Source organism: Apteryx mantelli, chromosome 4 (genome assembly GCF_036417845.1).
Source record: "Apteryx mantelli isolate bAptMan1 chromosome 4, bAptMan1.hap1, whole genome shotgun sequence".
Classification (NCBI taxonomy): Eukaryota; Metazoa; Chordata; class Aves; order Apterygiformes; family Apterygidae; genus Apteryx; species Apteryx mantelli.
The window spans coordinates 79,186,133-79,210,949 of NC_089981.1; the positions used below are offsets into that span (position 1 = coordinate 79,186,133).

General features: G+C 45.1%; 2 protein-coding genes and 1 long non-coding RNA gene across 5 annotated transcripts in view; 1 reads left to right on the top strand and 2 right to left on the bottom strand.

Annotated features, from left to right (window-relative positions):
- Nucleotides 1-758: 758 nt before the first annotated feature.
- LOC106482992 (uncharacterized) lies at nucleotides 759-24,007 on the bottom strand. Its single transcript, XR_010883966.1, has 5 exons — nucleotides 23,351-24,007; nucleotides 7,885-7,976; nucleotides 6,091-6,500; nucleotides 5,296-5,345; nucleotides 759-3,103 (listed from the first exon to the last, which is right to left on the bottom strand). It is a non-coding gene; the product is annotated as an uncharacterized lncRNA (long non-coding RNA).
- ASPG (asparaginase) overlaps nucleotides 7,698-24,817 on the top strand; it is a 62,259-nt gene continuing 45,139 nt past the window's right edge. Inside the window, exon 1 of one of the 3 annotated variants that reach the window (XM_013940817.2) lies at nucleotides 7,698-7,814. Coding sequence is in view for 2 of the 3 variants with exons in the window: in XM_067295057.1 (XP_067151158.1) it covers nucleotides 12,780-12,939 (160 nt within the window). In the remaining variant the exon portion in view is untranslated. Of the gene's footprint in view, nucleotides 7,815-12,746; nucleotides 12,940-14,442; nucleotides 14,458-24,817 lie in introns of those variants that run through there. The other 2 variants (XM_067295057.1, XM_013940816.2) reach the window with 2 other exon arrangements.
- On the bottom strand, nucleotides 14,983-17,611 carry LOC136991764 (uncharacterized). Its single transcript, XM_067295056.1, has one exon. It carries the CDS (start codon nucleotides 17,532-17,534, stop codon nucleotides 15,447-15,449), a length of 2,088 nt encoding a protein of 695 aa, XP_067151157.1. The 5' UTR covers nucleotides 17,535-17,611; the 3' UTR covers nucleotides 14,983-15,446.

The following is a 24,817-nucleotide window of genomic DNA, read 5'->3' on the forward strand; positions in this document are numbered from 1 at the left end:
CAAGGAGGCCTCAAAGTAGCAAATATTTTAGTGTCATGCCTGCAATAGGCAACTCTTTACCCTTTTTCAGTATGGAATGATGTATTGACCTAGCTTGCTGGGAACTACGAAAGCAAAAAGTAATGTGAGAATCAGCAAGTTAATGGTCTAGGTCTGACTGTGTGGGTTGGTAGTACTGGTTTCTTGTGCTTTCTGCAAAACTTCTACCACTATTTTAACAATGTTTTTCTTTTATAAAGGCACAGAGAAGTGATACAATTACTTTGTGAAAGTGGAGCTCATCTTTGCAGCAATGGCTGGAAAATGCTGAGAAAGAACTTTGCAGGTAAAAAGCATCATAACTTAACTGTACAAGAAAGCAAATAATTACAAGTGTTAAATCTTGTATTTTAGAGTGAAATGTTCTACTCTTAAAAAAAAAAATTGCATACAAAGCAAAAACAAGCAAGTAAACTAAAAACCATGCTAGAGCTCAGTCTTAGAAAGTGAATTTCATGTCTGGTTCTGGTCCCTCAACTTGTTAATACATACTTATTAAAGTATGTATTATATAAGTCTGTTTTTTATGAATAGCAACCGTGTTGGGAGCCCAAGTGATATTCTCCTTGTTTCTGTTGGACAAGGGAAAGGACCTGGACTGATGCAAACACATTCTGCAGATTAACACCTGGCTGTGGCAAGTGTTGCTGGCAGGGCTTTGGCTTCTGCAACTACAACAGCCTTTTAGGGGAACAAGGACTACTGGGGAGAGATGGGTTCTTCCTGACAAAGATGGGCAACAACATCTCTGTCAACAGGCTTGCGAAATGATTGAGGGAGACTTTAACCTATGTCCATCAGTGGATGGAAGTGTACACTGGACAGGGAAACAGGGGAGGTTCTCTCCAGCACCTGAGAAAGTGGGACAGCCAAGGGCCTTTATACTGATACATGCAGCTTGGGGGAGCTGGTGTTGTGCTCTGGGTGAAGGAATGACTTGGCTGCGCAGGGCTCCATGGTGGATTAGGCTTACAGGCTTGTTGAGAGTTTACTAGTCAGGACCAGAGTGGAAGGCTGGAAGGGCAATATCATGATGTATGTCTACTGTAGGCCACCTCATCAAGAAGCAGAGGTAGGTGAAGCCTTCTTCAAACAGTGAGAAGTCAGTTCCTGATCCCAAGCCCTGGTTCTCTTGGGGAACTTTAAAATCCCGACACCTGCTGGGAGGGCAACATGGCGGGGGGGGGAGGGAGAAGCAATTCAGGAGATTTCATGGACATCAGGGACAATTTTTCTGACAAAGGTGCTGGACAGGCTGAATACAGGAGGTGCTCCGCTAGATCTGCTACTCACAAACAAGCAGGATCTGCTTGTCGGGAAGCAACAGTCAAGGGCTGTCATGGCTGGAGTGTCTGTGACCTGGCAGCACTGAGGATCCTCAAGGAAGAGTTGCAACAGTTATTAGGGAAGTGGGGACTGCCATGATGAGGAGCGTTCTGAGACAACAGGCAAATCTCAAATAAACAAGCATTTACTTACGCTTCAGCTCCAAAGTAATCCACCTGTTACTAACTAAGAATTAAGCATTAATCAAACATTAGTCAAGCCTTGCTATGTATGTCATACCGTGAGTCTGATGCTGAGCTGTTGGCTATGGAGGCTGCAATCTCTAGTGGTTCTTGGTCTCCAAGGTCAAGATGGCCAGGCTCAAGGGCTCTTTGATGGGAGAAGCCAGAACTGAAGTGGGCATCTTCTCTTTTTTCCAGGCTCCATTGTGTATCACTGGTGTTTATATATGCTTTTGCATGAATCAAGACCAGTGTGGTCCAAAGGATTAGTTCTTTTATGGGTCAGAACCAGTCTGATCTGGCTGTCCAAATGATTGTTTCTAGTTCATCCACACGGTGGTTATTTGTCGCAAATGAATGATGCACTTCACTCGTAAGAGGGAAGCAGCACTATGTTTATTGTGGTAAGATAGTGACTTAACAAAGTTCAATCGTAAATAAGAATGATTTACCAAGGTTCAATAGGCAAGGTTCACTCAGTTATTTACTGTGTGAAGGGACAGCATCAGATGCACACGCAACGGAGACTCTCCTGTTGAGTCATGAGGTTCAGAAAGGACTCCCGTGCTTTCTAAACTCCTTCTGAGAGGAGCCTAGGTGCGTCTGGATCCGATCCTAGTCCCAGAGTTGGTCAACGGTTTATGCCTAAAGGATTGTGTGCGAAGGAGACCCTCCTGTTGAGTCATGAGGTTTGGAAAGGACCCCCTTGCTTTCTAAACTCCTTCTGAGAGGAACCTAGGGGCGGCTGGATCCGATCCTAGTCTTAGACTTGGTCAATGGTTTATGCCTAAGGGATTATGTGCACAATTAATCAGAGAGATAAGTTAACAAAGTTTCGCGAAGTTCGCAGAAGTTCAGCATGCTATTAATCACTTACCGAGGATCTGTCATGGGTAAGGAATCTCTCAACCTCAAGGAGTAACCTTGAGAGGCGTCCCTGCTCAAGAGGAGGTTCTGCAGCGCAGCCTGCTGCCATGCAAGAGAGTTCAATGGGCTCTGGGCTGCCCCCTATTTATGGGGGGGGAGATGATTGACTCATAGTCATATTTGCATGCTAGATGGGTCTTAGTTGGTGCATGTTCAATTAGCCCCTGCATATGCACTGTTTACAGGGAGGTCAGGTTGAGGGGAAAAGAGCACATCTAGGGGGAAAGGAGCACACCGTCACATTATCTCATGGTGCCTGTCTATTCCTGCATGTTCAGACAGGCATTGCATATTTGCTGACAAAGTCATCTGATTCCTTGAAATAGGTGCAGTCTGGGTACCATTATTTCAGTTTTACCTTCTTGTGCAATTATGCAAAGCAAAATATTTATTTAACTTCCTACTTTCAATTGAGCAGTTCTGTGGTATATTTGGGTGCAAGGCAAACAGGACATATTTCACAAATAGGCCTTCATACTACAGAAGTGGGGAAGACAAAGAATAGCCTAATGACTGATTTCTGGAGAGCAGGCTTTGGCTTGTTCAGAGATCTAGTAGGCAAAATATCTTGGGAGGCTGTCCTGACAGGCAGAGGAGCCCAGGAAAGCTGGTTCATCTCTAGGGACAACCTGAAATGCAAGGAAGGACCTTAACAGACTGGAGGAATAGGCTGACAGGAACCTCATAAAACTCAGCAAAGACAAATGCACAATACTGCACCTGGGACAGAATAACTCCATAAGTCAGTACAGGCTGGGGACTGACAAATTACATAGCAGCTCTGCAAATAAGGACTTGGGCGTCCTGTGAACAAGTGACGGTATTCCTTCCACAACCCCCCAAATGATTATTTTTAACCTAGATGTGGGATCTCTCTGCAGCTGGATGTGTTGCTGCACAAATAGGGTGTCACAGGAATAGACTGATGGAATAGCAAACTAATGCTGAAAGGGGGAGGTCTCCACATCCTTTCCCTGTGTACCTCTTCTGTCCATGCTCTTAGCCATGCAGCCTCATCTGAATAGTCTCTGACACTTCTCTGACTACACAGTGAATGAACACAGTGAATGAAGCTAAACTTGTAACCTGGCAGAAACCTTTTTCTTCTTCTTCCCTTCCCCCCCCCCCTTGGACAGGTTAGCAAATGAAATAATCTCTCTTCTCAAATGAGTACCAGAGTTGGCACAGGTGTGGTATGAGGAGAGGCAGGGAAGGGAAGAATAAAGGTGCTTTAGGAAGTGCATGATATCAAAATGCAGCTGCTTAAGCCATGATACGCAACTTCATCTAGAGTTGTGTCAGCACAACAAAGGAGACAGCATGAGAATGAAACTTATCAGATATTAGAAGCAGAAGGTGCAGAAACTGCTTGAGGCAGCACTGCTTCCAAAACAAATGCTCTGAAACCATGACTTTAGGGGGAAAATGTAAATAATTAGAAGGAGGAAGATAAATTGTCATGAGGAAGGAGAAAGAGAGGCTGAAGAACTGAAAGTGGAAAGATATGACTAAAAGCTTTGTCACTTACCCAAAGTAAGTGAATTAGACTCTACTGGATGTCTCTTAAACCCATGGTGTCATCTATAATTGTAGTAATGGAGATTAATCTTGCTGGCTTCCACAAAACTTTCCTAAACTCTCCAGCTAGTCTAGGTGGTGTGTTACAAACTCTTAATCTTATTCTAAAACCTCCATCTTTTCCCAGGAAGCTATCTAAAATATTCTTCACTCTCCTTCATATGGTCATTTCCTTTTATTTATTTAGGTTGACTGATTGATAATTTGATTAGCTTGTGATCAACCAGTGAAGTTCAGAATCTTTACTGATTTATTGCTTCCAAAATTCAATTCTCACATGACTGGTTCTGGTCCCTCAGCTGTTAATACATGCTTATTAAAAAAAAATATATATATATATAGAATTTATTCTAGCTGTTATCAGTTATGCATGGTATTGTGTCCTATACTTGCCTCTGATTTAAATAATACATTCATAAATTGCATTTTGGGTGAATCATTTAATACTAAGACAATTTTTATTTAGGATAGTAAAGGTAAATCAGCAAGTGTTCTGATTTAGAGTGATTTTAAAAAAAGAGGAAAAAAAAAAAGAGTAAAGGAAAGAAAGGTAAGTGTAGTCTTCAACCTGTCCTACTCTCTACCCCCTTTTGTAAGGTGAAGACATGTCAATCCTATGGAATCCTATTCTAATACAAAATGTTCTATTTTTAAAAACCTCAAATTCCAGGAATACTTATACAGTAGGAGACAGAATTATGTAGTGAAAATTTTCAACTATATTATTGACTTTTAAGGATAAAAGAGTGAGAACATAAGAAGTTGGAGTGTTGCCTGTTTTTCACCTGTATTAGTAGGTGTTTAGATGAGGACACCAGATCTGTGGAACTGTGGAGTGCATAAACACTATCTCTGTTTGAATAATGAGTCAGAGAAAGTGGAAGTGGAAGACATTGCTTGGACCATCCCATAAAATATATTTTACCTTGAAACTGAGTTAAATTTTATTCCAAAGTTGTGGCACAGGGCACAAATAAAGTTAATGTGACTTGGAATGAAAAAAACTCACCTCTTTTATACAGGAAGCATGTTCTTCCTTTGGCTTACTGAATAACTTAGGCACTACAGCTAGATGTTTTGCCTCACAGTATTCACACAGCAGCCTGTTCCCAGCCTCATGCACAGTGTAGTGCTTAGCAGTAATCGTCCTACTTGCTCAGTGTTTGCTTCTAGCCACTTTGCTAATTTGTCTCTATAGTTGTCCAGTAATAAAAACCTCATGATAACAGACCTGAAGACTTACCAGATTTCCCTGAAACCAGCTTCAGCTTCTTCATCGTTGATCTCTCACACCTGATCACAAAAGAAAATATAAAAGAAAACAAAATACAAAAGAAAACATCTTCCACAGATGAGTCTTAGAACTAAAACCAGTGTGTTGACTAGATATCAATACAGGACTCGATACAGATGATTTTGTTTTATGCAAATAAAACAAATCTGTTCCCCTTCCCACAATTAACCTCTTAATGTTTCACAGTCTATAAGCTACACATTCCTAGCTTTTTTCAGAAGGTACCAGTATTATCACCTCTTGTCACACTCTCCCCGGCTCCCTTAACCATGAGATTCCCCTGTAATCCAGAGATACCAACTATTTTTACCCAGACACTACACCCTAAGCAATTACCCTCAACTTGTATTTAGCTTTGAAGCTTTATGCTTCTACATCAGACTTGAAGAAGGGCTTGTATGTCTGAAAACTTACGAAGGTTGTTACAGAAAGATGTAGGAAAATCTGAGAAACAGCTAGCACACTGTTGGTCACAAACAGGTGAAATGTAAACTGGAGCTCAGTTAAGCTTATGATGTGGAATGGAGATGCACTTTCTGTTCCCTGTACTGGTAATTCACCACTCTTTCTGTTATGATACTACAAATAGTAGCTCCTTCTCCATCAGTTCACCTTTGAAGATGCTAAGGACTGGAGGAACTGTTGGTATTGTAGGACCTGAAGTGACCTGTTTTCCACAGCCATATACATTTCAGCATTGCTCTGTCTTTTTTGATAACACTAGCAACTCTACTAAAGCCTTACCATCACCAGGGTTATCAGCAATAATCCTGCTGCTGTTTCTTATTGAGGTAGATGACTCTCAGTCTTGTCACTGTTTCCTAAAACTGTTTACGTGTTCTTCTCTGCAGGAGCAAGACTAAAGTATCCCTATGGCATAGCAAATGTCTGTTCAAGGACCATGGTATTCAGCTCCTGGCATGAGCCCCTTTTTCCAGGTATGGTCAATGACAGCTAAAGCATGATGATCAGGATAAAACGGACGAGTATTCAGAATAGTTAGCTTCTAAGGTTGAAGTACTAAGCTTCATCCTCCTCTTCGTAAGAGCTCCCTGTTACACAGAAAGAGACGGTATCTTCACAAGCACAACTGGGCATCTTTGCTGACAATTAGCTTGTTCTTCCTTGAGCAGTAAGTGGCACTTTTGATGAGACTGTTGAGAAAAAGAACCTCTTTCACAACTGCATGCTGGGTCATGCTGTACCAAGAAACATGTAGTGGCGGTCACAAGTTTTCAGGCAATACCAATCCCATATGTCAATGTCCTCAAAGGGATAGAGACAGGTCTCAAAAGAGTTCAAAAGAAGGGAGTATGTGGGCCAATATTACCATATGGTATACCCCAAAACTGAACTGCACAAAAGGTATCTATATTAACACTTGATTTAACTAGATCAATTTGGATAGGTAGTGTTTTGCAAACTCCTGACACATTTCTTAATTCCACAGTTTTCACCTTTGTCCAGGGAGACCTTTCCAGTGTATGCCTAATTTTCATTTCACAAGCAAGCAAACTAAAAACTCAGTCTCAGACAGATAGAAAGTGAATTTCGTTTTCATTTAGTGTCCAAAAATAAATCAACCTGAGTAGTTTTTCTGCTTTTTATCTACTGTTTTATTATTCAAGTCGTTGTCAGGTGAAGGACTACTGGCTTGATTCAAAGGGCTGAGAGCCAAAAGTCTGACACTTAACTCTGGGGCTTTTATCTGGCTATGTATACCTCAGTTTCTTCATCTACAAAATGGGGATAATACCTACATAACTCACAGGACATTATGAAAATGAATAATAAATGTTTTAGCAATGGGCAGTAATGTGTGAGAATGTTAAGTATTTTTACTGTAATGCAGTATAACAGTGATGATTTGGGCACTAGATATGTTCATTAAAGAGGCTGCAAAAGAACTTTTGAGAGTTTGGAATGGTGCAGGCCAGAAAAAATCTGTAAGCTACATGTAACAAATTAGCCTACCATGTACCACTCATCAGAAAAAGGAACCCAAATGCATGAAAAATTTGTACTTACAATTATTTTTCAGGGAGAAAACCTGCAATGAAAAATAATTTTTTTTTTCTTTAATTTGTTGATAGTTGCTAAAATACCCTTGCAGAGTTCTCCTAAGTACTGCATTATAACGGTGTTCTTTTTCTTTTTGTTCAGGATTTGGAGTTTTTGGGTTGTTTGCTTGGTTTTTGGTTTTGGGTTTTCTTTGTTGTTGTTTTGGGGGGGGGGGGGTTTGACTCAGCTCCCGCTTGCACTCACTTGGCAGTCTGTCTAACCCGGTTTGTTTCACAGTGTTGAGAATAACTGTAACAATGTTAACTAGCAGAAAAATTGGTCATTAAAATGAGTATTTTATTTCCAACCTTACAGCTAAAGGTCATGTTGATGGATTGTATGCCTGGTACTGAGCTGGTGAAGACCTGGAACAAACTGACTGCAATGGCAGAACTTCCTTTCAAGTAGTGAGTGTCACTGTGTTTCTTCTGATATATCAAATGCTATTAGATACAGAGTATTGAATACCACTTTTACCATTCTGACTCCAAAATTCTCTGCTTCACACTTGTAACAAATCCAGAAGTCATGTCCATTAAGTCATTCAAGGCCATCATTCTTCTCCTCTGCTAAAAAGAAAATTAAACATTTTAATGTAACCTTGCTAATTAAGTTTTATGAGATACTTTTGTTTCTTCCATTACATTCTGAGATGTACTGTCTCAGCCTTTTTTTGAGCTATTCCAAGTGTTGCAATACATCCTTCTTGAAGGGAAGGTTCTAAGATTTATTGCTTACCCTGTTTCTGTTGCTTATGGTATCATTTAAGGGAAATACTAAATTAATCATAATTAGGAAGCTCAGTGAGTTGCAACACATGTATTTCCGACATTTTAAATTTAAATTTAGGTGGTGTTCCTCTGAATTCTATAGATGATTTCTGTGGAACTAGTATCTAGCCATGCATCATCCACCCATCTGTCTGTGCAATCAGTCATTACTGCTACACTGGAGAACTGCTCTACAGTAAATTGTAAAATGATGTAATGTTATTCATACTGCTGTACTCCAACATTTGAAGTGATATCAGGTGTATGCAGTTATTAGCATACAGTTTTGATTTTTTTTTAAATAAAATTATATGGAAAAAGAAAAGAACGGTAAACACACATCATTTAAATTTTTAAAATTGGAACAATTTTTACCAATTTTTTGCCAAAAATGTTTTCAAAAGTCCATTATTCTATTACAAAAATTTTTGAAATTCTGACCAACTCTAGTAATCAATCTCAAATTGAACTTTAGTTAAATTTACAGTTGAACTGAAGATGTGTTGTCTTGTTCCCTTCTGAAGTCAAAGCTTTAAATTCTTTGAATTGGGTCTCTTTGATCAGAGATGAGAAAGAAAACAGATTTACATGACATAAACAATATTGGCAATTTTATAGTTCCTGTTTATTTAAATCTGATTGTCTACTGGATAGGCAAAAGCTTATTCACTGGAAAGTCTTTCTGAAAGAAGTCCTGCAGAATCTGAAATCATCTCACTGTAGACTTTAATGCTAATAATCCTTTTTACATAATTTCTTCCTAAGTTACTCCAAGTAGCAGAGGACATGCCGTACACATTTAAACAACAGCAGCTGGAGTTAGTAGGTAATTCACTTCTACCTCCAATCATCACTGCTATTTTTTTCAATAGCCTACAGTTTATGTTAAATTTGGGCAGAAAACTGCTAGCTGGATAGTTTCTCTTCTGTGCTGAAAGATACATGATCGAATAATGAAAAATGACAAGATTTTGTGTACTGATAAACTTCTACATTAGGGTGGAGGGAACAGTTTTAATTAAAGTCATTATGTTTTATCAGGGAGGGGGAAAATTGTATTTCTGCTTTCCAAAAAAAGAAGAGAGTAGCTGGGATTGTCTTCCCCCCCCCCTTTTTTTTCCCTTTTTTTCTTGGTCAGGCTCCTCCCTGGATTTGGAAGTCTTAGGACATAGTTCTGTGGGTATCTCGTTCAGTGTAGGAGTTGATGTAAGACCTTCCTACCCTCAGCCTTTTGCTTTCATCTCTATTCTTGTTGCTTTTGTTCGTCCAGTATAAAAATTAGCAGGGCTTCACGCTAAACTGTGTTTCAGTTTGTGCCCGTTGCCTCGCGTCCTGTCGCTCGGCACCACTGAAAAGAGTCTGGTCCCATCCTCTCGACACCCTCCCTTCAGATACTTGTACACGTTGATAAGATCTCCTCTCAGCCTTCTCTTCTCCAGGCTAAACAGGCCCAGCTCTCTCAGCCTTTCCTCATAAGAGAGATGCTCCAGTCCCCTAATCATCTTTGTAGCCCTTCGCTGGACTTGCTCCAGTAGTGCCACATCCCTCTTGTGCTGGGGAGCCCAGAACTGGACACAGTACTGCAGATGTGGCCTCACCAGGGCTGAGTAGAGGGGGAGAATCACCTCCCTCGACCTGCTGGCAACACTCTTCCTGATGCACCCCAGGATCCCATTGGCCTTCTTGGCCACAAGGGCACATTGCTGCCTCATGCTTAACTTGGTGTCCACCAGCACTCCCAGGTCCTTCTCTGCAGAGCTGCTCTCCAGCAGGTCAACCCCCAACCTGTACTGGTGCATGGGGTTATTCTTCCCCAGGTGCAGGACCCTGCACTTGCCTTCGCTGAACTTCATGAGGTTCCTCTCCGCCCACCTCTCCAGCCTGTCCAGGTCTCTCTGAATGGCAGCACAGCCCTCTGGTGTATCAGCCACTCCTCCCAGTTTTGTATTGTCAGCAAACTTGCTGAGGGTGCACTCTGTCCCTTCATCCAGGTCATTGATGAAGAATTTGAACAAGACTGGACCCAGGACTGACCCCTGGGGGACACCGCTAGCTACAGGCCTCCAACTAGACTCTGTGCCACTGATCACAACCCTCTGAGCTCTGCCATTCAGCCAGTTCTCAATCCACCTCGCTGTCCACTCATCTAACCCACACTTCCTGAGCTTGTCTATGAGGATGCTATGGGAGACAGTGTCGAAAGCCTTGCTGAAGTCTAGGTAGACAACATCCACTGCTCTCCCCTCATCTCCCCAGCCAGTCATTCCATCATAGAAGGCTATCAGATTGGTTAGGCATGATTTCCCCTTGGTGAAGCCATGCTGACTACTCCTGATCACCACCTTGTCCTCCACATGCTTGGAAATGGCCTCCAGGATGAGCTGCTCCATCACCTTTCCAGGGATGCAGGTGAGACTGACTGGCCTGTAGTTCCCTGGGTCCTCCTTCTTGCCCTTTTTGAAGACTGGGGTGACATTGGCTTTCTTCCAGTCTTCAGGCACCTCTCCTGTTCTCCAGGACCTTTCAAAGATGATGGAGAGTGGCTTAGCAATAATGTCCGCCAGCTCCCTCAGCACTCGTGGGTGCATCCCATCAGGGCCCATGGATTTGTGGGTGTCAAGTTTGCTTAAATGATCTCTAACCCGATCCTCCTCCACCAAGGGAAAGTCTTCCTTTCTCCAGACTTTCTCTCTTGCCTCCAGGGTCTGAGGTTCCTGAGGGCTGGCCTGAGCAGTAAAGACTGAAGCAAAGAAGGCATTCAGTAACTCTGCCTTCTCTGCATCCTTTGTCACCAGGGCACCCACCCCATTCAGCAAAGGGCCCACATTTTCCCTAGTCTTCCTCTTGCTGCTGATGTATTTGAAGAAGCCCTTCTTGCTGTCCTTGACATCTCTAGCCAGATTTAATTCCAAACGGGCCTTAGCTTTCCTCGTCGCATCCCTGCATACTCTGACAACGTTCCTATATTCCTCCCAAGTGGCCTGTCCCCCTTTCCACTTTCTGTATACTTCCTTCTTCTGGTTGAGTTTTGCCAGGAGCTCCTTGCTCATCCATGCAGGTCTCCTGCCTCCTTTGCTTGACTTCCTACTCATAGGGATGCACTGCTCTTGAGCCTGGAGGAGGTGATGTTTGAATATTAACCAGCTCTCTTGAACACCCCTTCCTTCTAGGGCCCTCACCCATGGGATTCCTCCAAGTAGGTCCCTGAAGAGCCCAAAGTTTGCTCTCCTGAAGTCCAGGGTTGCGATCCTACTTGGTGCCCTGCTGCCTCCTCGCAGGATGCTGAACTCCACCATCTCATGGTCACTGCAGCCAAGGCAGCCCCTGACCTTCACATCTTCCACCAGTCCTTCTTTGGATCAGAAACTGGATCAGAAAACTAGTCCAGGTTGAAAACACTCTGCACTTCAACCTTTTTTCCCCCTAGGATTATTTCTTTACCTTCACTGATTCTGGTTCAGTGTTGAGCCACCTGGACAGCTTCATCTGTACATAAGATGATGTGGGATGTGAATGAGCAGACTGGAGTGAAGTGGCAGATCCAAAACCTGCTCAAGCAAGCGCTGCTCCCAAGGGAGCCATGACCTAACAGAGCAAATCCGAATACCCAGGGAGAGCGCGGTGAAGGAAAGGGTCAGATACAAAATGAAGACAGAGTGGGAAAATGAATAACCAGCAGTGAATCAGGCTATCGGGTGTTTTTACATGTAAACCAACCCAGATACGTGGCTAGCGCTTTTCATGAAACGGATGCTGTTGACTCCTTTTGTAAGACCTTTCTCCGAGTTGCTAGGAATCGTGTGGCATACTGCCCCGGGGAAAGGCCATGATCTTGTGCTCGCACTCCTCCTCCCTGTTCAGCTCCTGCTCAAACAAGTGAATTTCCTAATAATACTCTACATATGGTCTCGTAAATCGTTCATCGCCTGTCTAGTCTTGCAGATGCCTGACACATGGCTTAACTCCACAGTTTTGACCTCTCCCGCGTGTCCCAGCTGTCTCAGTCAGGCAGCTGTCCCGGCAGCACGGCCCTGCGCTCTGCCTGTTCCCGGACTTGACGCACAGCCAGCGTGAAAGCGAAAACTCCTTCCTTTCTCGTAAGAAAGCCTGGTGCAAAACGAAGCGTGAAACGAAACTGAGGCCAAGGCGCTCCGCTGTGGAAAGCGCTTACTGGGAACGAGTCCCCCCGCGGGGTCCCGTCCCGTCCCCCGCCGAGGCTTTCTGGCCAGGGGCGGCGGCGAGGCCGGGGGCGGCGGCGGGGCCGGCTGCGGGCCAAGGCCTCCGCCGCTGCCCGCGCCGCCTCACCGGAGCGCCGCCCCGGCGGCTTGTTTACCGGCCGCAGGGCGCCCGCTGCCCTCGCCCGCCTCGTCGCCCTCCAGTGACTCGCTCTTTGCTTCGCCGCGGGGCCGCAGAGCGCGGCGGGGCGGTGCTGCCCCGCGGCGGCGGGGCCGGAGCGCTCGCTTGCTCGCCGAGCCCGGCGCTGCCTCCGCCCCCGCCGCCGCGGCCGGCTGGGGGCGGGAGGGGGCGGCCCCGCCGCGCCGCGCCGCCCTATAACCGCCCTTTCGCCGGCCGGGCGGGAGGTAGCGGTTCCTCAGCGGCGCGATGGAGGCGACGGCGCTGCCCGCCGCCGGGGCACCCTCCTTGCGCCGGGCCCTGGCCCGCAGCCCCGGCGCGGAGCGGCCCGGCTGCCCGGTCGGCGCGATGTCGCGGGTGCTGGTCATCAACACGGGCGGCACCATCAGCATGGTGCCGGACGACAAGGGTGAGGACCGCGGCGGCGGGGCCGGCCCCGGGGCGCTTCGCAACGGCCTCGCCCGGGCGCGGGGCTGCGGCCGCCCCCTTGCTGTGCTGCGAGGGGCGCTCGGGCGGCCGCTTCCTTCCCTGGCGCCGTTTCTTGCTCTTCCCCTGTTCTCGGCGGCGGGTTTGCGCTTCAGCCTCCCCTGTCTCCTCGCAGCTAGCGTCAGCCGCGCTCGAAGGATGCGCCGCTCTCCCTAGCGCCGGGAGCCCTCGCCGACCCGTTACTTGAGCAGCTTCCTGGCAAGCGAGCCTGTTGCGGCCGCGAGCAGCGCGTTTCCTGGAGCCTGAGTCTTTTCTCTCCCCTGTCAGGCACTGAAAATGAAAACAGTTCAACCGTGCCCGTCGCACGGTCTGCTCTGCCCTCAAAAGCCCGGCCGCGCCGTGCTGGGCCGCCCGAGAGCACGTGCCTCGCGGCGTGGCACGGCCGCGCTGGGCGACGGCCGCCTCAGGGCTTTCCCGGGTGACCCGGCCGGGCGGCGCGTGCGCCCTGCCCGGGGCGGCCGCGAGCGGAGGCGGCCGCGGCCTCTGCGGGTACCTGCCTCTTAGCCACGAGCTTGGGAGGCTTCTGCTGCTCTCCTCCTGCCAGCTCTTAAGTTCCTTCAAGCAATTGCTGAAAAGCGCTTTTCTACCTTACTGGCTGAGCAGAGACCTATAAATAGTAGCGGCAGGGGAGTGTGAGATTTTTGTAAAGAAAAAGCTGGACGTGCCAATCCCCCCACCCCAACTGCTTCATGTTTAAATCCGAAGTTAAAGTCTGAGATGTCTCAGTGTACTGCCTGCATTTTACCCGAAAGCTTCTTAGGTACCTGCAGCTACAGGTTGCTATACCTTTTCAGGTACACCTAAGTATGAACAGGTAGGTACTTAACATTCACCTAACCCCCCTCGTTCCCTGGATCCAGAAGCTGGTCCTAAGCACCCTTAGAACCTGACTTACTAAATGAGGAGTCTAAGGGATGCCAGAAGGATCAGCCAGCTGCTGTGTCAGGAAAAATATGTTTTTCAGCCAGATATGAGTTGCTGCATGGCTGTGTATTTGCCAGTGTTGGGCAAAGGGAAAGGGTGTAGTGTGTAGCTTTGTGTGTGAATGGGAAACAGTTTGATTTTGATGAACTTCTATTTGGTTTTCTTTCTTCTTCACTCGGTAGGCTGTGGAGTATCCTAGGGTTTCCAGAGTCAGTGTCTTGCTATGCTGGCTGTTCAGAAGTGGGGGCACTTGAGTGCCCTACAACAGAATTTGAAGCCCCTGCTTGAAAAAACATCTTGGCTACTCATTTGTAGGATTAAAACACTTGGGGCTTCACCTAAGAGCTTCCTAGATTGGACTTCTTTTTCTAAGACATAGCTCTCCTTCTCAGAAGAGTGGCTGGCTGATCTTGACCATTGTGGGGAAGATGCTTTAAAGTTTTTCTTCTGCTTTGTTTTTCATGGCTGTCATTTTGTGTTTGATCTGCCGAATAGGCCTGAAGCATGACAGTTCCAAGTAAGAAAAATCTTTCTGTATGTTTCAAATGACATGTAGTTACTTTCCTCTGTCTCTTTATATGCACCTTATACTAAAATCATTTCCTACTTCTAGTGTCTTGGCTTCCCGAACACCTTGTTTTAGGCAAATAAATGAGAGTCAGATGTAGAATTCTGTTATAAATGAACTCCTTCACCTCTTCTGATCTTGTGTGCCTTTTTTTCTTTTGCTTAGCAGTGTCAATCATTAAAGCCTGTGCAAACAATCTAACAGTTGCAATCCAGTGACGCTGACTTGCTACATCCTGATGAAGGTTTCAACCTGCATTTTGTACGCAGATTTAGCAGCAGAGCAGCTAGAGTACCTCTTTAAGAATATTTGGCAACCTTTTAGGTTCAGACAGAAGCTGGTGAAAGGGCATGGGAAAGGCAGCATAATTCAAAGGCAAAAGCAATAGATGCTTGTTATGGAAAATCAGGCTCGCTGGCCTCCATAACAGGGTCCGACCCTAGGTTCCTGCTGAGGCAGAAGTTCGAAGTCAGATTGAAGAAAAATAAAATTTAATGACATACGTGTGGTAATTACAGCTCGAGCTGGGTGCCTCCAAAGAGGGACCCCGAACAAAGAAATTCCTGGGCAATTATACCCTTACAATCTAAATTCCCCACCCCTTAAGCGATAGTTTGGACCAATAGTAATAGTTAGGTCTCGGTTCTTCCCCTTCTTCACTGGGCCCCTTCATTGTCTCTAGGCAGGCTGCTGCTTATCTTCAAGGTTGGCTGCTCCTGCTGTCAGTGTAGCTTCTTTATCTCTCCAGCTTGAACCGGCTCTGGGGCCCCCTTTTACTTATCTAAGTAAAAGTTCACAGCAAGTTCACAGCCTGAGGTCTAAGGCTTCAGCAAATTTAGCTACTAATGCTAAGCAAGTTATGCTAAGCAATTAATTCTAGACAGCTTCAGTTCAATATTCTCTAACAGTCCTCCCTTTGTTTTTATTAAGCATCCCTGCTAATATGTTAAGCAGAGTTCTCGAAGCCTTTCGAGGCGTACTATCACTCTCCATAATCTTATATACAATATGGTTGTAAGCAATAGGCATAACATGGTCAAACTTAACATAACTATTACTGGGTGCAACATGTGATTATAGATCCCTGTTGCAGTTGGTGACCATCCCAGAAGAGTCTCCCACCAATGATATTCTCCATTCTTCTTCACTCTTTCCAAGATATGGAGTATCTCTTCTGCATCATGATGAACAGTGATTAGAGTTTTTTGTCCATTATTTCGGATGCGTTTTAACAGTTGACACAGGTCATCATGTTGTAGTAGTTTCCGTACCAATGTAAGGTTCATTCCGATGGGGGTAGGTAATAAATCTTGACTTAAGGTATAATTAGATTGTATTAATTGATGAGACACAACAGGAGCTGAATAATTAAAGTCACAGCCCATAACTTTAGAAAAATTACAAACACAAATATTTGAATGATTACTTGTGTCTACAGTAATGTTATCTATGAATATAAGATTACAGAGAGTTCTCATACAGACACACCCTTTTCCAGTATATACAAGTACAGTTTCAGGGGTTTCATCAGGGTGTATTTCAAAATGACAAACATTTTGTTCCGTATCAAGACAAATGTCTTGAGCTTTGATGGTATTACTCTCACAAATAAATCCTTGTTGTTCCCGTACAACACATGCGTTAACATCAACAGTTTGCCATTTGTTTCTGTTTCGTTGAGCCCATACTCTATGTTCTATCGGATAGAGTATAGTCCCATTGTGGCTTAATCCCAGCGCAATGATCGGGTATATGGTGTATACCGAAGCATTGCGTATTGTTAAGACAAAAGCTGTGGCCTTATTATCGATGGGGTTATAAGTAAAATTGACTAAGTACCACCAGGACTGGAATTCTTTTTCAAATTTAGTTGCATTATCCCAAATTACCTTTCGAATTTCAGTGGGTAAAGTGCCCTCTTCACCTTCCCTTATAATTGCTGCTACCATAGATTGCATCCACAGTTGCGCTTGGATACAACTGAGAGCTAGAGAAACATTAATTTGGACTGCACCAAGTGCATCCACAATCAATTGGTGGTCCCTTTCGTTAATTCCTTCCCACTGAGGCAATACATCAGACAACAGCCATTGGTTAGTTCCCAATGCTAATAGGGAGGACCGTAATGGGTGTTCTAATTTGTTTAAGTCACCTGTTGTTGTGCTCAGTTTATTTACGAGTACCTCGGCATCTGTACTATTTAAGACTCCCAATCCTGTTCCTATGATACCGGTTACATCTCTCCTTGTTCGTCTTGGAGAGGCGAGGGTTCGTCCACGTAGCCATGCTAACCATCCTGTATAGGACGTTCTTAGGAATGGTGAACAAGCTGGTTTGATTGTAGAGATATTAATTTGCATTAACAGTTCTATTCGTTTAAGAGACCATGATGGATTAAATAACACTTGTTGTTGGCCTGTATTTTTAATCACATATGGTCCAATTTTGGAAATCAGTGGGGATAGAATTTTCTTATCCTTTATAATAGTAGAGGTATTTATGCTGGGGGAAACAGTTACAGTCGGGGCGGATGTTGTATTGAGCTCCATGATGCCTATTTTGAATTTAAATGATAATCCCACACTATGGTGAGCCCAGAGACAAACTACAAAAACAGGTTGTACTAGAGTAAAATTGTACCAACAGTCCAATCTTTCAGTATCACAATTTTTCTTTCCTCTCTTGTTTGATTTGACTTCAGTCACAGAGATTTGATTTACCTTTTTATGGGTGGACCCATTGACCACCCGGCATCCTATCTTTATTTCCTGTCCTGTCTTTCCCAGGAGTTGAGGAAGTCGGTTAATACTATCCCAGCTCCATTCATTTTCTAAGCATACTTCAGCTCCACGCATGACTACAGTTACGAGGTTCAAGTCTTTATTAGATCTTAGTCCCATACTTCCGGTATGCTTAACATGAGCCTGGGACCATGGCCATTCTAAGGTTCTTTGACCACAGATTAAGAGGAACAGTACTGTCAGTGTTTGGAATAGTAATATGAGCACAATACTTCTGTCTGCCATCCTGTGAGGTGCGTGCTGTCACAGTTACTCAGATCAATAGTACCAAGAGTAATGCAGCGTTCCACTTCATTTGCTTCTTCTTCTTCTTGTTAGTGAAAGAGGTTTCTCAGGAATTATTCGTTTGGTCATTCACCACTCGTTTAACATGAGAATGGTGTATCCAATTTTCCTTTCCTAAAACTTTAACAGCAAAATAAGAGCTCAATAAAACAGTATAAGGCCCGTCCCATTTAGGTTCTAACTTGGATTTTCGTAAAAATACTTTAACTAAAACTTCATCCCCAGGCTGTATATCGTGCACTTGTATTTCAGGTGGTGTAGATTGATACCATTGAGCATACTTTTTAAGATTTTCAAACCTTTTTTGCATACCTATGACATACTGGGTTAGCCGTTCATCTCCATCCAACAGGCTGGTCTTAGCTGGGATATAAGTCCCTGGTATAGCTAAATGTCTTCCGAAGAGAATTTCTGCTGGTGTTAGCCCTATGGGTTGTCGTGGAGCATTTCGAACATCCCACAGGGCTAAGTTTAGAGCTTCGGGCCATTTTAGGTTAGTATGTGTACATACTTTTGCTATTTTTTCTTTTAGTGTTCTGTTCATTCTTTCTACCTGTCCTGAAGATTGTGGGTGGTAAGGGGTATGTAGGTTTTTCCCTATTCCTAGTGATTTATATAATTGATCGATTATGTTTGCTGTAAAATGGGCGCCCCTGTCGGAATCAATGGCTTCTGGAACCCCATACCTGGGTATGATTTCTTTTAGTAAGGCTTTTACTACCCCTCCTGAGTCAGCCTTCCTTGTTGGGAAAGCCTCTACCCAGCCCGATAACTGATCTACTATCACTAACAAATGTTTGTACCCATTGGCGGCTGGCATATCCGCATAATCTACTTGTAGCCTTTGAAAAGGGAAGTAGGCCCATGGTCGTCCCCCTAACTCTGAGCTTGGTTTGCTGCTTGAGAACTTTTGGCAGGTCGGGCAGCTGTTGGTTATTCTTTTTGCAGCAGTGTAAATTCCTGGAGCTGCCCATACCTTTTGTACCTGGTTGGCTACCACCTCTGCTCCCCCATGAGCTTTATCATGGAACCACCTAGCTACAGTAATTACATATTTCTTTGGTAGAATTGGCTTTCCTCCAATTGTCCATATTCCATCATCATCTTGTTTTGCTTCCCACTTTTCCCATTGTCTTTTCTCTTCTGCTAAGCAATCTTCCTCATACATGGTTTTGGGGTCTATTAAATTTGGCCATTCGCTCTGGTCCGTCATTGGAACTGCAACCATACATTCTCTCAAAGGTTGTCGGGCTGCCGCCTTCGCGGCGGCATCAGCTAAAGCATTTCCTTTACTAATTTCTGTAATGTTTTTAGTATGGGCTGGGCAATGTATTACAGCAATTTCTTTGGGCAGTTGAACTGATTCTAGCAAATTACGTATTTCTTCTCCATTAGCTATTTTCTTTCCTGATGATGTAAAAAATCCTCGTTCTTTCCATAACATCCCAGTGGCATGACACACTCCGAATGCGTATTTTGAGTCGGTATATACATTTACTCGCAGGTTCTTACCCATTTTTGCTGCTTGGGTTAATGCTATTAGTTCTGCCCCTTGAGCACTTATAGACGGAGGTAAGGGATTAGCCTCAAGTACCTCAAAGAGGTTGGTAACAGCATAGCCTGAATGACGTCTTCCGTCCAAATAGTAGGATGATCCATCTGTAAACAGAACTAGGTCTGGGTTTCCCAAAGGTTCGTCTTTGAGATCCTCCCGGGGCTTGCTCGAGTTGACAACCACCTGTTCACAGGAATGATGAGGCTCTCCATCTTCAGGTAGGGGTAATAGCGTCGCTGGATTTAAGATGTTGCATCTCTTTAAGGTCACATTATCTGCATGTAGTATTATTAGTTCATAGCGGTGAGCTCTCTGTGGGGACAGTGACTGGGTAGCATATTGTTTCATTAACAATTCCACTTCATGTGGCACATACACAGTCATTTGGTGACCCAAAACTACAGGTCGTGTTTTTTCAATAAGGGCTGCTGTAGCTGCTATTGCTCTGATGCATCCTGGAGTGCCCTTGATTACCGCGTCTAGTTGGGTGGAGTAATAGGCCACTGGTCTACGGTGAGGACCTAGTTTTTGAGTGAGTACTCCACTTGCTACTCCCTGTCGTTCATGAACGAATAATTCAAATGGTTTACTATAATCTGGTAGTCCTAGAGCTGGGGCTGAGACCAATGCCCTTTTTACAGATATGAAAGCTTTCTCTTTTTCTGGACCCCAGGTCAAAGGCTCTGTCTCCTCCTTATTTGTCGCCTGGACTAAAGGTTTGGTAAGTTCTCCCAACCCGGGGATCCATGGTCGGCAAAATCCCACAGCTCCTAAAAATCCCCTAAGTTGTTTTTTTGTTATAGGGCGGGGTATATCAAGAATTATCTTTACCCGTTCTGGATCAATCAATCTGTGTCCCTCCTTCAAGATAAACCCCAAATATTTTACCTCTTGTTGACACAGCTGGAGCTTGGACGGAGATGCTCGATGTCCTTTCTCAGCAAGGGCGTTACATAGAGAAATAGTGTCTTTCAAACATGTCTCGTAGTCTTTACTTGCTAATAACAAATCATCCACATACTGTATTAACACTGAATGTCCTGGAAGTTCGATATCTGCCAGATCATTTTTAAGTATACGTGAAAAAATAGTCGGAGACCCAGTAAATCCCTGTGGTAGTCTAGTCCAGGTCAATTGTTGTCCCCTCCAAGTGAAGGCAAAAAGATCTTGACTGTCCTCAGCTACCGGTATACTAAAAAAGGCTGCTGTTAAATCAATCACGGTAAAATAAGTTGCCCAATGGGGTATCTGTAGTAATATAGTTGATGGATCAGGAACTACTGGATGTGGAGCAATTACATGTTGGTTTATAACTCTTAGGTCTTGCACAAACCGATACTCCGGATCGCCATCAGAATCCTGCCTATTTTTTCTCACTGGCAGAATTGGAGTGTTGTATGGGGATTCACAAACTCTAAGGATACCCAGTTTTAGATAGTGATCAATTTGCTTTTGGATACTCTTCTCTGCTTCCTTTGGGATAGGGTATTGTTTAACCGCGGGAGGTAATCCTCCCCTTGTTTTGATTGAGACTGGACTAGCTGATTTCAATAGTCCAACATCCATTCCTGAAGAGCTCCATAACTTTCCAGGAACTGATTCTAAACCTGTCGGAATTTGCAGATTAGTTGACTCTGGTTCTGGTGTCTCAGCCAGAACACATGAGCCCATTATTATTAATTTCATCCCTTCCGGCTGTAAGCAGATCTGAGTATCCAGGGCTTGTAAGAGATCCCTCCCTAAAAGGCAAAAGGGTGAATCCATGGAAATTATGAAACGTCCCCACACTCCTTTTCCTCCAATAGTGAGCAACAAGGGCTTAGTCAATGTTCGTTCGCCTTTTCCCATTACTCCCTGTATTGTTATTTTATCTGATGACTTACATCCTTTAGGCTCAAAATTCAGAAGAGAAAGGGTAGCTCCAGTATCCACTAAGAAGGGAATTTCTTGACCTGCTATATTTGCCATTACCTGCCCCCTGAAATCCAAATCTATATCCCATAAATTTACCCCAATTCCCACGGTGATTTCTGGGTCTCCCATCTCCTGTCATTGTGGACTGGCTGGGAATTGCCTGGTGTCATTCCCAGCACTCGGCTGTCCCATGCCATCCCTTCTATTCCTAGGCATGCGGGGTCTCACTGGGCATTCCTGCTGCCAGTGCCCTTGTTCACCACAATAATGGCAATAATCATTAACTCTTAAGCATACAATACGTTCGCTTTGGTTCCGCCTGTCTCCTCTGACCCTTGCTCGTCCCCTCCCTCTAGTTTCTTTAAACTCGTCTCTTAATACAGCCGCTAACACACTCACTTCCTCCTTCTTCTGTCGTCTCTTTTCTTTCACCTTCTCTTCATCTCGACCGTTATATACAAATGTGGCTAAGCGTACTATTTCATCCATAGACTTCCCTGGCCAGTCAGGAACATGTTTAGAAAAATACTTTTTAATGTCCAAGGCCGTTTGATCTACAAATGTAGAAACTATTAGGGGCCTATTAGCCTCGGCTTCTGGGTCTATCCCCCCTCCAAACATTCTGATTTGTTTAAATAGTCTGGAAAGGAAAGCTGAGGGGTGTTCCTCAGGTTGTTGCTGACACTCCCTTATTTTAGACCAATTCGCAGTCTTTTGTCCTGCTAACCGTATAGCTTCTTCTAAGCCTTGTCTGGCTAATTGCAACTGCCTGTAATCTGCCTCTACATTATAATTCCACCCGGGGTCCACAATTGGCCAGGCTGTTCGGGCAGCTACAACACCCCCCTCTTCTGCCCAACGACGGTTTGCATCCAGAATTGAGTGTTTTTCATCTGGAGTGAACACGGCTTCAAGGAGCATTTGCACATCCCCCCATGTAGGATCATACGCCCGCAGTATTCCTCTTACAATTTGTAACACTTTCTCTGGATCTTCCCTAAGCCTGGGAGTTTGTTGACCCCATACAACCAAATCTTGGGGCCCCCAGGGTCGGTAAATTCGCGTTGTAGCTACCCGAGGTGCCCCGTCCGGACCTGGCGGGGGCACTCCTGGCACAGGAACGACGTGCAAAGGGGCTTGAAAGGCAGAGGGGGAAGGCAAGGGGGGGTATAGAGAAGTTGAAGCAGAGGATAGCGCATAGGGTGGAGCAGTTTCCACAAGCGTTTTAGCAGCTGCACTACTTTCAATACTCTGAGAAAAACTTCTTCTTTCTTTCCTAGGTGCCTCCTTTTGTCTAGCAAATGCCCAATTGTCCCATACATACCAATAATCCATTTGTCTGGGGAACCTATCCTCTAAATGGTGACGCAGGAAAGTTAACTCCTGATGATCAAAGGTTCCCTGTGGCGGCCATCGTTCCGCCGGGTTACCATCCCCTTTTCTATGCTGAACTTATTTCCCATATTGTGGCTTTTTTTTTTTTTTTTTTTTTTTTTTCTTCTTCTCCCTGCAGCAGGTGTGATCACTCTCTCTCTCTCACTCTCTCTTCTCTGGGAACCGCACTCACACCACCCGAGTCTTTGACTGCTAGGACTGCCGTCCCTTCGCAGTGGGCGGCTCTGTCAGCCGACGGGTGCCCCTTTCGGTTCCCAGGTCACACACACACACACACCAGTCACAGTACCGGTATCCACACTCACACCAGTCACAGTAACTCTAAGTTAGTCTTGCTGATCAGGCTGCGCACTCCCCCCCCTTCCGGCCGGAGTGAGACGGGACTCGAACCCTCTCAAAACCTGGGCGTGGGACTCGAACCCACCCCAAAACCCGGGAGTGGGACTCGAACCCACCCCAAACCTGGGCATGGGACTCGAACCCACCCCAAACCTGGGCGTGGGACTCGAACCCACCCCAAAACCCGGGAGTGGGACTCGAACCCACTCCAAACCTGGGCGTGGGACTCGAACCCACCCCAAACCTGGGCGTGGGACTCGAACCCACCCCAAAACCCGGGAGTGGGACTCGAACCCACCCCAAACCTGGGCGTGGGACTCGAACCCACCCCAAACCTGGGCGTGGGACTCGAACCCACCCCAAAACCCGGGAGTGGGACTCGAACCCACTCCAAACCTGGGCGTGGGACTCGAACCCACCCCAAAACCCGGGAGTGGGACTCGAACCCACCCCAAAACCTGGTACGCCTTACGGTGATCAGCCCACGTACCCCTTACAGTGCACTTTGTTACCAAACCAGAATTTAGAATTTAGGCAGGAATTTAAGACTCACCCTCTTGGTGCCTCCCGTTGCCAAAGATCCCAGGTGAACTCACCCGATGGCGCCAGATGATCGTTTGGAGACGAGAGGCCCCAACGGTGGTCACCTAGGGTCCCACCTGGGTCGCCAAACTGTTATAGAAAATCAGGCTCGCTGGCCTCCATAACAGGGTCCGACCCTAGGTTCCTGCTGAGGCAGAAGTTCGAAGTCAGATTGAAGAAAAATAAAATTTAATGACATACGTGTGGTAATTACAGCTCGAGCTGGGTGCCTCCAAAGAGGGACCCCGAACAAAGAAATTCCTGGGCAATTATACCCTTACAATCTAAATTCCCCACCCCTTAAGCGATAGTTTGGACCAATAGTAATAGTTAGGTCTCGGTTCTTCCCCTTCTTCACTGGGCCCCTTCATTGTCTCTAGGCAGGCTGCTGCTTATCTTCAAGGTTGGCTGCTCCTGCTGTCAGTGTAGCTTCTTTATCTCTCCAGCTTGAACCGGCTCTGGGGCCCCCTTTTACTTATCTAAGTAAAAGTTCACAGCAAGTTCACAGCCTGAGGTCTAAGGCTTCAGCAAATTTAGCTACTAATGCTAAGCAAGTTATGCTAAGCAATTAATTCTAGACAGCTTCAGTTCAATATTCTCTAACATGCTTATTTCTTTTACTATAGAATTAATGGATGGAAATTGCCTGTTTAGAACCTTACCTAGAACTATTAACTGTTTTATTTCAAACAAGGTAAGCAAGAGTCACTTCCCTGAATAGCATTAAACCTTTTAGAGTAGCTCAAACTGAAGGGAGCAAGCTAGGCTTCTACCTAACCAATTTCCATCTAGGCTGAGAAGCTTTTCTGTGGTCTTTCTGGTCGCTGAAGAAGACAGTTTCATTCTTAAATTGTGACAGTCATGGTAGGCCTAATGTCTTCTGCAAGGAATATGTTGATGTGCAGAACTGCACCCTACAGGTGTATGCGAGACTGATACAGACTGGCAAATAACTGGCTGATGTAGTAAAAATGGGCAGTGTACAACCTTTTTCTGCTTGAAACCTACACACATCACCTCAGAAATCTCAAAATACTGCTGTTGCAAAAATGAATACTTTGGAAAACACTTTGTGTCCTGCTTCTCTGACTTAACAGAATGTAGTTGTTACTTTTGGGTGCTGGCACCCTAGGTGTATGCCCTGTTTGTAATGATATTCCTACAGGAAAACTGTTCTAGCAAAGTCCTTTGCTTTCCTCAGTATAGAGAGTTTGTTAGGACTGCGGGTGATGGCTTCAGTATGCTGAAGTTCAGTATGCTCCATCTCCCCAGCTCTTGGGGTTTCTTGGGTATTGAGCCCCACTGACACAGTTGCATCAGACTTTTTCAGCTCCCCATTCTCTGCTCCAGCACAGGTTAGAGGGTATCTCCATTGGTACATAGTTATAGCTGTATTGTCTACAGCGCTGGAGTGAAAATCGGGGTCCTCACTGTGCAG